This window comes from Squalius cephalus, assembly GCF_949319135.1.
Source record: "Squalius cephalus genome assembly, chromosome: 9".
Taxonomy (NCBI): Eukaryota; Metazoa; Chordata; class Actinopteri; order Cypriniformes; family Leuciscidae; genus Squalius; species Squalius cephalus.
The window spans coordinates 16,216,210-16,230,517 of NC_137130.1; the positions used below are offsets into that span (position 1 = coordinate 16,216,210).

Sequence of the window (14,308 nt, forward strand, 5' to 3'; positions counted from 1 at the left end):
TATTTAAAACCCCATCACTAACAATCCATCATAATAGCTTTACTTTCTTATCCAAGGCAAATTAAAATGTCATTTTCTTTTGAGCAGCTTTTTGACAATGACTTGTACATTGAAACACTTTCAAATCTTATCAGGGTGAGAAAAAAAAAAAAAAAAGAGCTGTTGCACAACAATATGAAACCTGACATGCTTCTCTGATTAAACAAATGTTCTGTTCATTATGGTAGAGATGTTTAGAGATGACAACTGATTAAATAGTTATGGCATTGTAAAACAAGTATCAAGTAATGCAATAAACAATCTTTCCATTCATTCACAAATAATTTTTTTTTTTTTTCACAGTACGAAAAGCCCATTAGACCCATGATGACCTCTGGATGCAAAACAACTCATTTACAAGCAGTGCATGCAGACAATGATTAATGCTTGACAAACCTTGTCCGGATCTATCATATCATACATAACATTGGTATGAACTCTGATCTAGTGTCTAATACACCAGTTTATGACATCACTGATAGCAGTGTTCTAATTATGAAGCGTTTAATGTAATTGACCAACCAAAGGAAAAACAAATACATAACAATATTTCTAGGGGAGCAAAATGGAATGTACTGTCAGATTACTGTGATTTTACTTGTATTTAACCTTATATAAATCAAGCCAGAGAGTCATTGTAAGGCATCTATTCACCTGTGGAAATTCATCTCCATATACTGTCAATTTAGTCCAATGTCAATGTTAAACGAATTCTAACAGAGCTTCTGGTTATGTTGAACTCTCTAGCTGATTAGACATGATGTTTCAAAACAATAAAAAAAATAAACCAAAAAATCCCAATTCAACAGATCACAGCACGGTCTGATATTGTGCCTTAGGCTACTGATTTATTTATGTGTCAATATAAAATTGGGTGCGCAGAGCAAAGCTGTTATGAACATTACAACACATAATTTGGCTTAACAGCAGATGGGATCAGCTTCTACAGGCCTGCGCTTTGGGAACAGTTGGATAAGCCAGTGGCTAAGAAACGGATTATTTATCCCACTGGCACAGACACATAAATTGGTCCAATGTAGAGGAAACTGAGGCACAGGAGGTTTGGCAAACTGTTGAATACTGAAGGTTGATCAAGAATAAAACCTATATTCTTCACACTGCCTCGGCAACCTTCAGTCACAATGTATGCTAAATTGAATGGTTTATATCCGTTCACATGTTTGGGGTTGGTAACATTCTTTTATATAAAAAATACAGTAAAAACAGCAATGTTTTTACAATTAAAAATAACTGTTTTCTATTTGAACATATTTTAAAATGAAATGTATTCATATGATGGCAAAGCTGAATTTTCAGCATCATTACTCCAGTCTTCAGTGTCACATGATCCTTCAGAAATGATTCTGATATGCTAATGTGGCACTCAAGAAACTCTCTCTATATGTCAGCGAATCCGAAGGTGCAAAATCCTTCAAAGCAGTGTTTCTGAAAAAATGCTCACTCTTTTTTTTTAATACTGCCCACAGAGCTGTCACGGGGACGGACGTGAGATTTCTAAGGAAGTATTTCAGTGGTATCTGTTAAGTAGTGGGGATTTTTCTGTGTGGTATTATAAAAAAAAGGCTTAGAGCACCTGTAAAGTGTGCAACAAAATTCAATACATACGCCTTTAACATCACAATTCAACTTTAAACAGCATGTTAAACAGCAAAAGCCAACGAGCAAATACTGAAAGTGCAAAAAGACTTGCATTTGTCTGCTAGTGCAATGAGCCCATCCAACGTTTGAAGTACTTTTTGTGCTTAACAGTAAAGGCCATATTGAAGACGCATCTAACACTCTATGACACTAAAAGTCAAAGAAGTTTGACTATAGCTACATATTCCTTTGCGAATAAATATCCATTTGTAAGGTTTATTTTAGCTTTTTTTGAAGGTTAAAACAACAATATCCCTTCATATTTGTGGTAACTACTGAAAATAAAATGTTTAGACAGCTCTACAAAACAATCATCATGAGCGTTTTGGAAGCTGCACATAATTTAATGTAGGTGCGTAAACTATTGCGGTGTATGGTTTCGGTTTTGATGCATCTATCTGGGTAGCTCCACCCACAGTGCAATCTCACTGGACTAAAATTTAGCTTCAAATAGTATATTAAACATCAAACATGTTCTGATTGGCTGTGATCTATGTTGTTTCAGGCAGTGTTTCCATTAGGACGTGTTGACCTGATTGTTCCTCCTTTGTCTGGCAGTAGTGATTCCTTCACTGACCTAATATGCTTCCCTGAGACAGGAAGAGATAGTATGGCTTCATGCCAGTTCTAGTTTGATAAAGTCTGTGGTCCTCTAGTGCAGATCTCTAGTCAGTTCTCTCTGGCATTTTATCTTGCCAAACGCTGATGATTTCAACAGAAGAGACTCAATATCACAGTATCACACAGTGAAGCTTGTGAGAACTCATGGCTCTGTCTCCACGCCACTTTGTCTTTTTCTTGTTTTTCAGAATATGCTCTGGAACTTGCTGTCTAAAAAGGCAAAGCATTAATGAAAGGGACATTTTAATATAAAAACTCTGAAACTTTTAACTGCACCTATAATGCCCCAAAATGCTGTCTGGGTAGGCAGAAATAGATTACGTTTTTATCTTTTACTGTACATCATTATGAGAAGACAAACCCCTGAAAAATGTGAGATTATTCACCTGATAACTCTGACTAGTTCATGGAAAGCTCTTTCCACATTCATTGGGGGATCCTTGGCACTTGTTTCAATGTAAGTAATCTAAAGAAATAGTTAAGAAATGCAAATTACTGCAATGAAGTCACTCGCATTTACTTCAGCCTTTAAAAAGAGTAGGAGATAAACACTTGTGTGATATTTTTTTTCTTTAAGATTTTAGATAAACTGTTAATTATGTATACAATATCAGAATAATTACAAAAATACAGTACTGTTCAAAAGTTTGGAGTCAGTAAGATTAGATTTTTTCCAAAGAAATCAAAACCTTATCTCAGCAAGAATGCTATAATTGATCAAGTGACAGTAGTAACAATTTTTTTTTCAACATATCTTTTTTGTTAACATATCACAAAATCAACATATTAGAATGATTTCTGAAGGATCATGTGACACTGAAGACTGAAGTAATGATGCTGAAAATTCATGTAAAAAAAATATAAAATAGTTATAGTGTAGTTATAGTAGATAATAGTTTTAAATTGTAATAATATTTTACATTATTAATATATTATCATCTCAATGTAATCAAATTTTAATCAAATAAATGCAGTCTAGGCAAGCATAAAGAGACTTCTTTTGAAAACATTAACAAATCTTACTGACCCAAAGTTTTGAAGGGTAGTGTATATCTACAGTGTTTATGCTCCAAAAATGACATAAAAAAGCACCGTAAAATTAGTAGTTGTAGTACAGACTTAAATTTGAGTGTTATTCACTGAAAATCTCCCCTTCTTTTACAGAAGAAAGTCATACAGGTTTGAAATGGGGTGAGTATATTATGACAGAATTTTCATTTTTGGGTGAACTAACCCTTTAACCACTGTCAGTCAACACAAACACACACACAGGCACACACACTGAAAATTGTCATTCTCACATAAAGTAGTGCTTCGATATCTGACGGACTTACGTTGTGTTTGGCGGCCATCTCACAGCCCTGCTCATTAGTCACTTTCCTCAGATGCACCAGGTCCACTTTGTTAGCCACCAAAACCATGGGGAAAGACTCTCTGGTGCAGACACGAAAGAAACTTTACTTAGACATTTTTTGTAAGGAGAAGTCTAGTCAAATATGTGTAGTGGTCTTGAGTTTTGTATGAAGTAAACATGATCTCTGACCGGTCTTTCACTCGAAGGATGAGCTGGTGAAACCGGTCGACGTGTTCAAAGCTGGCCTTGTCTGTCACAGAGAACACAATGAGGAATCCGTCACCAGTCCTCATGTACTGCTCTCGCATGGCACTAAATTCCTCTTGACCTGCTGTGTCTAAAACTGCAAGGAGCAAAGGTAAACATAATATGTGTAAAATATTATCTGGAAAATGTTTACAGAATGTCTCTCTGTATGCATGTATGTCTGTATGTGTGTATATACAGTATATATATATATATAAAGTATAGCCTATATATATATATATATATATATATATATATATATATATATATATATATATATATATATACTTTATATATAGCTGAACGTCTGTAAATGTTGCCAATAAACCTGATTTGCAATGGGGGTTGAATAATTTTGATTGCAACTGTGTGTATATATATATATATATATATATATATATATATATATATATATACAGTTGCAATCAAAATTATTCAACCCCCATTGCAAATCAGGTTTATTGGCAACATTTACAGACGTTCAGCTATTTGCAATGAACAAATCAAGCAAAAGTAATTGAAATAGCTCAACACAACAAATGTTTCATGTGGTTTCCCCAAATTTAACTGAAAATGCAACTTTTAATGACTTCTGCAGTCTCAAAATTAGCACACCTGATGCAACTAATCAAGGGCTTCATTAGTTGCACCAGGTGTGCTTGAGCTAGAACAAACAAAATATCTGAACTGGCTAGGTTTGTTGAGTGTCACATTTGACTGCAAGTTAGAAATACTGTACGGCTAAGTCAAAAGAATAGTCCAAAAAGTTAAGAGAAGATTTCATCGCCCTTCACAAACAAGGAACAGGATACAAAAAGATAGCGAAGGCACTAAATGTTCCTAGAGACCCAGTTGGAAGCATAGTTTGCAACTTCAAAGTTAAAGGAATAGTGGTTACACTACCTGGACGGGGCAGAAAAAGGCAGCTATCAACAGCTGCAACTAGGGCTGCACGATTAATCGCAATTTCCATGTAATCACACTTAAACCGATTTGGCTTATCGCGAAAGCACTGCGAGTTTGAGTCACTTATAACGTGCATTTGAAAAAGCAACACGCATCAAACATCTTTCCAAACATGAGAACATTTATGAACTTCTTGTCCAACAAAAGACAACATTTAATAACATGCTTTTCCTCCAAACTCACTTCATAACGACAGTTGAGCATCCTTCTGTGAGATGGATGGACTACCGATCACCGCACTGCACTGACAAACTGCGCATAAAATAATCGCAGCCGTTGCCAAATCGCGTGCGGTTTCATTGCGATTAATTGTGCAGAAGGTACAGTTTCCTTTTCTGAGAAGGCAGTTTCAGAAAACCCTTGAGTGACTGCAAAAGACCTGCAGCAAGACTTGGTGGCAACAGGCACTGAGGTTTCAGCTGCACAGTAAGGTGCGTACTAAACGCATGCCAGAACTCTAAGATGTACACCACTACTGACCCAAAAGCACAAGAAAAGTCGGCTCCAATTTGCTCAAAATCATATAAATAAGCCACAGAAGTTTGGAAATTCTGTTCTGTGGAGTGATGATGGAACTTTTTGGCCCTATGGATCAGCGGTATGTCTGGAGGAAGAAGAATGAAGCATATGCTGAAATGAACACTCTGCCTACAGTTAAGCATGGTGGGGCTCGGTGATGCTCTGGGGCTGATTTGCATCCTCTGGCACTGAAAACCTGCAGCGTGTGGAAGGCTAGATGGATTTGTTCTTAAACCATTTTGTTAAGAACCAACAATGGTCTTAGCAACCATTGTTCTTAATACTGCCGCCCCCCAGGGGTGCGTACTTAGCACATTCCTTTATATTCTATACACAAATGACTGTCAGAGTCCATTTACCACTACTCATTACTTTAAATATGCAGATGATACAGCCATTCTTGCTCTGCTTAATAAGGACAATGACTCTTTTTTTGGACTATCAACGTTCTATAGCACATTTTAGTACGTGGTGTGAGGATAACTTTCTGCACCTCAATATTTCAAAGACTAAGGAACTGGTCTTTAGCTTCCCAAAAACACAGATCCATGCTTCTAGCATTACCATTAACGGAGATATAGTTGAAAGGGTAGAGTATTTCAAATATCTCAGCATTACTTTGGATCAAAATCTCAACTTCAACCAGCACACACTAGGGGTTTACAAGTGCTGTCAACAAAGACTGACAGCTATTCGTAAACTTAGACACTTGTCTGTTCAGACACGTCTTCTTTTCTATCGCAGTATTATTGAGCCAGTTCTTACTTATGGTGCCATTTGTTTTTTTTCATATGCTAACAGTTACCAACAAGAACAAATTCTTAAAGCTAACTTATTTAGCAAGTAAAATTATTGGTATCCCTACCCCTAATTTATCGGATAGTGTCTCGACATTCACGTTGCGAAAGGCTCAAAAAATCTTAAAGGAGAACTCCGGTCAATTTTAACATTGAGCTCATTTTTTTGTACATTTGGAGTGCTGTCAATACAGAGAACAACGACAAAAATCGGTGTTGCCTACACCGAGTTATTCTATTTTTAAAATTTGCACCCTGTTGACTTCAATGGGGCAAGTACTAAACCTGCTTTTAGCCTCTTAACATCCTTGATGTGTCATTACAAGTGCACAGAAAATGTGAGTGATTGAAGTCCAAAGTAGTCGATTGCAGAGTTCACACGCATAGGTTTAATACCTATGATCACGCGCGTGAACTCGGCAATCGACTACTTTGGACTTCAACCGAAAAACAGGATGTAAACAAAGGTATTTGCGCTGGCTTAAATAACATCATTTTTATACATTTCTTTCACATCTACTGCAGTCAGACTCACTCGTGTTCACTCAGAAGGAATCACTCACATTTTCTGTGCACTTGTAATGACACATCAAGGATGTTAAGAGGCTAAAAGCAGGTTTAGTACTTGCCCCATTGAAGTCAACAGGGTGCAAATTTTAAAAATAGAATAACTCGGTGTAGGCAACACCGATTTTTGTCGTTGTTCTCTGTATTGACAGCACTCCAAATGTACAAAAAAATGAGCTCAATGTTAAAATTGACCGGAGTTCTCCTTTAACCGACTCAGACCACCAGACAACATTTTATCCCCCTGCCTTCTGGCTGTAGGTATAGGTTACCGATGTGTAGAAAGGCCAGGTATAGTAAGAGTTTTGTTGCTGTATCTATACGAGCTCTAAAATGGCCATTGATACGTCATGTATGCTCTCTTGTTGTGTTTTTTTTTTTTTTTTTTTTTTGTGATGTCAGCAACTATTTTTGATGGTATTATGATATGTTAATAATTTAACATGTTATGTGTGTTTGTGTTATGTACGCATCTACGGTGGAAACAAATTTCCTCTCGAGGACAAATAAAAAATCGATCTATCTATCTATTTATTGAAGTATCAGGAAATCCTAGGAGAAAACGTCAAGTTGTTAGTGAGTAAGCTTGGGCGTCATTGGACCTTCAAACAAGACAATGATCCCAAGCATACCTCAAATTCCACCAAGGCTTGGTTGCAGAAGAAGTCCTGGAAGATTCTACAGTGGCCATCACAGTCACCTGACTTGAACCCTATAGAAAATCTCTGGTGGGATTTGAAGAAGGTGGTTGCAGCACACAAACCCAAGAATATTAATGAACTGGAGGCCATTGCTCATGAGGAATGGGCTAAGATTCCTCAGAAACACTGCCAGAAGCTGGTGTCTGGTTAAACATCTCATTTGCAGCAGGTCATAACAGCAATAGGGTGCCGGTGCTCTACTAAGTACTAAAGATGCTTGCCATGAAGGGGTTGAATGATTTTGAGACTGCAAAAGTCATAAAAAGTTGCATTTTCAGTTGAATTTGGGGAAACCACTTGAAACATTTGTTGTGTTGAGCTATTTCAATTACTTTAGTTTGATTTGTTCATTGCAAACAACTGAAGGTCTGTAAATCTTGCCAATAAACCTGGTTTGCAATGGGGGTTGAATAATTTTGATTGCAACTGTATATACATACACACAATATATATGAATATTTTTTAATATTTTTGAAAGTAGTCTATTAATCTCACCAAAGCTGCATTTGATCAAAAATACAGTAAAAACAGTAATACTGTGAAATATTATTACAATTTAAATTAACTGGTTTCTGTTGTAATATATTTTAAAATGTTTCTTTTTCATCATGTTCATTAAAATCCTGTGATGGCAAAGCTGAATTTACCATTACTTCAGTCTTCAGTGTCACATAATCCTTCAGAAAGCATTCTAAGATCATTTATTATTATTATCAATGTTGTAAACCGTTTTAGCTGCTTAATTATTATTATAATTATTATTATTATTTTAAATCATAATACACTGCCATTCAAAGGTTTGGGGTAACTAATATTTAAAAAAAAAAAAATTAAATTGATAAAAAAAAGAAAAAAGACATTTATGAAATTAATAAATATGACCAAAAAAGTTATATTTATAATAAATGCTGTTCTTTTGAAGTTTCTATTCATCAAAGAATCCTGGACAAAAAAAGTTCCACAAAAATGTTAAGCAGCAGAACTGTGTTTAACATTGATAATAATAAGAAATGTTTCCTAAGCACCAAATCAGCATATTAGAAAGGTTTCTGAAGGATCATGTGACGTTTAAGACAAAATTCAACTTTGCCATCACAGGAATACAGTACATTTACCGGTACTATATATATATATATATATGAATAGTATTTTTTTTTTCTACCCAGTTTCAGAGTATTTTTTACAAAGCAGAATGTTGAATTCAGTACATTTTACCATTTTGTATTATTTATCTAAACTAAATCACCATAACTGACCTACTTCAATCAGTTAGAAATAATTTCAAATGGCAAGCAACTGAAGCTAATTTTAGCTGGATTTTCCATTAGGCATGACTTTTGTTTTGCCGTAATTAGGCTAAAAGCTTCATATACGGTAAGTCTACTGATAAGGCTGCAAATACGCATAACAATATGAGAGCACTAAAAGCATGAGTATTACTTATAAATAATACAGAAAAACACTACAGATAATAATGAGGTATTGGCACATACCATCCAAAATCGCCCACTGGCCATCGATCTCTGTGTGTTTCAAGTAGGAGTCTTCAATAGTAGGATCGTAATCTGGCACAAAAATCTTTTGGAAAAACTGGATGGTAAGAGCACTTTTTCCTACGCCTCCGTCTCCAACAACCACCAATTTGTACGTCGGGAGGTTGTCGCTAGGGACCGCGCTGGTTGCCATGATAACAGCTACACCTGAGGAGAGGAGAGGACAATCTGATCATTGAACATGATTTAGGCCCAAGCATTGAGGACAGTTATGAGCAGCTCTTGTGTTTTATGTGAAATAAAGAAGCTCAAAGTATGGATAACAAGTTCAAATGAGGTTTTGTGTGGTTTGGGAACAGTTCTGCAGAGAGCTAATTTAGGATAGAGGGATATGGTCTAGACGCAGACATTGTGCTTTTTTGTAATTGCTGTTATTTTCTGCACAACACAAGCCTTGAATCTTCAAAGCCCAAGTCTATTTTATTTTTGTTTACGGTAATAAAAAAAGAAAAGAAAAAAGAATTAGGCTACACTCTATTAAAGCTCCATGAAGTTTATATTTGAGGCCGAGAAAAAATGTCAAAATGTTGATGATATTCATATATTATTTATAATAAAAGATCAGATCTATCCCTGCAAATGTGTCTTTAAATACAAAAAGTATCCTTAATCCTAGCATAGACCAAAAAATAAATATACAAAATGTACCATAAAGTACAAATGCACCACATATGCACATTATATGCACACACATTTCTATGTATACGGATCTCATAAATATACATATGTATAAGCTATAAATAAATAACCTACAAGCATTATATTTTATTTTATGGCAATCAAAAAATAATAAATTAATAATAAATTTACTAATCAATATCCAACAAATGACAATAAAACAAGGACTGGCTGTGTAAAACTATTAGCACGATTCTTAAGCAAGTTCCCCAATGTTATTATGTACAGAGTTATAGTGAAATAGCAATTTGTACCTACAGGTTGTACGATAATAAATAATAATAAGTTAAAAACACATTTTCTTACCTAAAAAGACAACTCTAGCAGAAAGAAGAGGAACTCAGCTAGGTTAATGAGGAAGTGTTTGCCTGGCCCGTGAGCAAGGCACTGTGGGCTATTCAGGAGGAAAAGTCTGTCAGAGGGTGACGGCCTCCCCTTCCTGCGGTCCACAATGTGAGGAAGGAGTAAACTTCCTTCCTAATTCCAGCATGCCTGATCTCTCTTTCATAAGGAAACTATGAGACACCTCTCGATCAGACACACCCATGAGAGAGACCCCAAACTGACCTCTTAAGATGACAAGCTAACACTTCATGTACTGTGTAGACATCATGCACAGTTCGCCCAAAAAATTAAAATTGTTAGTTACTCCATCATTTGTGTCATTCCATCTGACTTTTTTCTTGAGTCAGGTGGAAAGTCTTTTTCAGTGTTTCAGATTTTCTTCATCAGGAAGTCAATTCAAAGTGGTTGATAAAGTGCTGTGATAAAGTGTCACTGTGAGTTTTAACTTTCCTAAATGAAGAAATTGTGAAATAATCACAGTTATGCTAAGTTTAAATAATTAAATAGTTATAAACAGTGATATTATGTATGATATATGGATAGCTTAACATATACTTTTCTATTCATATTTGCTTCAAAATTATTTTTCTTGTTTTACCTTATAGACCACATTCAGAGAAATGTATAAAAAGTAAAAATTATGATAGACCTATAAAAAGAGGACAATTACCTAAACTGACGAGATTATGACAAATTTACAAAAAACAAACAAACATAATTATGACATTAAAATTCAACTTTTCGTCATTATGACTTTACCTATAATTCTATTTCTAATATAATAATTAGACTTTAAATCTCATAATTAGGATTTGCTATAGCATGAGTTTTAATAGCATAATTATGACTCAGTATGTGACTTTTTATAACATTATTACTGTTTTATCTCATAATTATGGGTTTTAAATTTATAATTATTTACCAAAGCATGATTTTTTTCTTATGTGATTGAAATCTGATTGAAATGAGTACACATGACCATTTCGTTCTATGTACAGGAACTTCCCTAATATTATTACAAATCATATATTTTCTAAATGCATCATTATATCACTTACACCAGATGTAAAACAGTTTTTTTAGTTTTAGCTTTAATAGTCTATTACTCGGATGTTTTTTCCCCCCTTTCTATCACTCGGATGTTTCATGCGCCCCTTCATCACAGATGACGTCACTTTTAACGCGGCGTGATGACGTATCCTGTTAGATCAGTCTCAATATTCAGATTTCAGAGTTTATTTCAGAGTCTCATTTACTAAACATCTTTGATGATTATAAACAAAGACAAGCAGTTTATACCCGAGGGGTGTAAACTGACAAACGTTTATGTCTGAAATTAAACATATGAGTGTGATTCTTCTGACAATGATCATCAAAAACCATCCTCAAACTCTGGCAGGCAGGAAACTTACCAGTGCTGTGTTGGTTAATTTACCAAGTGTGCAAATATCCCGACTCCTCCTCGACATCCCTGTATATTTAAGTTCAGAATAATCAACGGAATCTTAGTGAAGACAGGGCCTGCTGTTCAGATTAAATGAAATATTAAAACATTTACCCCGCCCTTATGAAATTACGGAGTAACAAACTTCACATCGCAACTGCTGATGCTATAAATAGCATGGTTTCGATGGGGTGGATGCGTTTCTTTTGCCACTCTTACAGAGCAGCACTATTTTGTTTGTCTAGCAGCATTATACATCTGATACAAACAACCGTGAATATATACCCAGATATTTTCCTAAAACACCGTCTTCTTCAGAACATGTACATCGTCGAACACACGGAAGACTCTTTCTTCCCCACACACGCAAATGGACTGTTCCTCTGTGTGAAGCCTCATCATCACTTTTAAAGCGGCAGATAAATTTATATCATTACAGTACGATTTATAAGATATATGAGGTGCAAAATAAACATTTCAGTGGACATTAAAAATACCCTTCTCTACGTTTTCTCTATTTATCTTAAAAATACGACGCTTGACAGATAATTGTAACTTTTAAAAATAGTTTTTAAAAATAAGAAAAGTGTAGGCGTTGTCATTTGTCACAACTGGATGAGGTTGAACAACAGACAAAAAGTTGCGCTTACATCCGTGTGAAATAAATAAGTGTCCGTTGTGAAAGCTCATGTTAGATCAAGTTCAATACATAAGACAAGAAATGTCCTAAGCTTGTAACTACTCCATTGGGACATGTTTATCCCATATTCACATGACACGTGATTATATTTAGACAACGCTGATAGCCACTCATTTATAAATACAAAATGAAGAATTAAAATTTGTCAAATTTTATTTATGTATGTACCAGTCCACACCCATTTTAGTAATACAAATTTATACACTCTTATTTCTATTCTAATCCTTATTCTATTCGAGTCCACACATCGTCCGTGGTGTCGTAAAAGTGTCGCAAAGTTGTGATTCCATAACACTCAACGTGCTGTCCTTGTGAGAATGAAAACAAAGTAGCAAGTAAGAGAATACTAATGGTTTTATGCTCTTTAATGGACAATTATTTCCAAAGACTTTACAAAAACCTTGTTTGAAAATGTGCGGAAAATGTATGCATTCTAAAAATATAATTAACGTAGGTGTTGGGGAAAGAAGGGCTTATTGCGATAGCCTACATTGAATATGTGCAATATTTATATGTAACGTTAGCCTGCATGGCATGTTAATAAGATAACATTGCTATTAAATGCTAAGATTAGGCCTATGTCATTTATGATTAATACATTTAGTCATTTTTTCTTGACAGTTTGGCCAGGTGAGCAAGAGAAGATGGCTTCGGGTTTTCTGAGATTCTCTGTGTTTATTCAGAAGTATCGGACACCACTGCTCCTTGTCGGATGTGGCGGGGTCTTCTCTGCCAACATTTTTTATCATGTTTTCCCAGATCATACATACAGAAAAGTGTACCAGGCCTGGCACAAAGGAGAACCTGCCAGCCTGTCAGAGAAGCTTGAGAACGTCTTTCAGGAGGTTCTGAAAGATTCTGCTGTCAGCTCCCCTAAAACCTTTAGTGCATTTGCCTCTTTCGGCTTTCATCCGGTAGGGGCTGGTGTTCCATGGCTTCCCTCTGGAGCACAGATCGGCCTCCCAGCCAACTTCAACAGCACCACTGAGGAGCCAGCGGGCATCACCAATCGCACTATTCTCATCAATGGCAAAGAGCTGGATTGGGACAGCGACTCGGGCATTGCTCTCAAAAACTCCCTGGTGTTCTCGCCAGAGGCGCAGAAGTTTGCTATAGCCCGAGAAGTGGCCCGACTGGGGGCTGGGGGTCCCGTGTTGCACGCTGCAGTGGCTCCAGCATGTCTGGCCGGAGCTTGCATATATAGCGTAGCCCTCAAGCAGATCTTTGGGCTTCAGGCTGGGTCCATCATCTTCAGGGTCGGCGTTAATGTGGTTGCACTGGGTTTAGGAGTCGTGTCGTATATCATGACTTCTGATGCTCTGAGCCAGTGGTTAGACTACAGCTCGGACCACCGTGCGGCATGTCTGTCTAGCGATTATGCAAAGGGTGGCTTAGAGTTCTATGAGAAAATCTTGACACGGAACAAGACCCTGCGCTCTCTGATGGGCCCTAAAGGGGAAGAGATGTACGCCCCCAGTGGAAACTTGTTTCCTGGGCACCTGCTGCAACTCAGACATGCAACTTACACATCTAGACGGGATGGGATTTTAAATGTTTTGAAAAATGAGAAAGTATGAGCTGCCCAAATATATTTAAAATCTTATATGTTAATGGTTATCTCTTGGATTTTAACATGTGAAAATCATACTGTTTTTGTAAATTAGATTATATATTTACAATGCGATTGAAATGGTACAACACACCACTGGACACCATTGTCTTCTCTTTCACATGAATAAACAAACTTATGTTTAATGACACTAGGCTACTGGCTGTATATATTATGTAAACAATATGCCATATATATTTTTCTAAGTCATCACACAATGACATATGATACTGAGATTATTACAAAATTCCTATTCTTCCTGTATTTTAAATCTAAATGATCATGGAACAGAATATAGTTTTGGTCACATTTTAAAAAAAATATTTGCTGCTGGCACATGCCTACATAAAAACCTTTGTATGAGTGACTGTCAGCCGAAGGATGGATGCCAAAAGATGTTTGAGAGGCAATCTTGCCGAAGCACACTTTGGGTGTGGACATTTCCCAATGTTTGCATACTAGATCACTTATTCTGTAATGACATTTCCAGTAGGTTTGGCTTTCTGCAGT

At 36.1% G+C, this 14,308-nt stretch overlaps 2 protein-coding genes across 4 annotated transcripts; one reads left to right on the forward strand and one right to left on the reverse strand.

Moving 5' to 3' along the window:
• Window positions 1-1,335: 1,335 nt before the first annotated feature.
• mrasa (muscle RAS oncogene homolog a) lies at window positions 1,336-12,253 on the reverse strand. 3 transcript variants are annotated; one of them, XM_079882460.1, is made up of 7 exons: window positions 11,775-11,886; window positions 11,458-11,516; window positions 8,963-9,169; window positions 3,863-4,016; window positions 3,654-3,753; window positions 2,706-2,785; window positions 1,336-2,529 (listed from the first exon to the last, which is right to left on the reverse strand). In XM_079882460.1, the coding sequence occupies exons 3-7, from the start codon at window positions 9,153-9,155 to the stop codon at window positions 2,430-2,432; spliced, it is 627 nt and encodes a 208-aa protein (XP_079738586.1). In that variant the 5' UTR covers window positions 9,156-9,169; window positions 11,458-11,516; window positions 11,775-11,886; the 3' UTR covers window positions 1,336-2,429. The 3 variants fall into 3 exon arrangements, with proteins under 3 accessions (XP_079738586.1, XP_079738585.1, XP_079738587.1); XM_079882459.1 differs by having other exon boundaries at window positions 10,007-12,253; XM_079882461.1 differs by lacking the exon at window positions 11,458-11,516 and having other exon boundaries at window positions 11,775-11,877.
• A 180-nt stretch (window positions 12,254-12,433) lies between these two features.
• tmem177 (transmembrane protein 177) lies at window positions 12,434-13,949 on the forward strand. The gene is made up of 2 exons (XM_079881536.1): window positions 12,434-12,524; window positions 12,811-13,949. Exon 2 carries the CDS (start codon window positions 12,834-12,836, stop codon window positions 13,764-13,766), a length of 933 nt encoding a protein of 310 aa, XP_079737662.1. The 5' UTR covers window positions 12,434-12,524; window positions 12,811-12,833; the 3' UTR covers window positions 13,767-13,949.
• Window positions 13,950-14,308: the final 359 nt, after the last annotated feature.

What these genes read in the sequence shown, in the direction of transcription:
- mrasa (XM_079882459.1), bottom strand. Translation starts at nt 9,155, where the DNA reads ATGGCAACCAGCGCGGTCCCTAGCGACAACCTCCCGACGTACAAATTG. An exon ending in ATCCTTCGAGTGAAAGACCG is followed by an intron (nt 3,754 to 3,862) that starts GTCAGAGATCAT and finishes TGTCTGCACCAG; the next exon opens with AGAGTCTTTCCCCATGGTTT. An exon ending in AGATGGCCGCCAAACACAAC is followed by an intron (nt 2,786 to 3,653) that starts GTAAGTCCGTCA and finishes CTATTTCTTTAG; the next exon opens with ATTACTTACATTGAAACAAG.
- tmem177 (XM_079881536.1), top strand. Translation starts at nt 12,834, where the DNA reads ATGGCTTCGGGTTTTCTGAGATTCTCTGTGTTTATTCAGAAGTATCGG.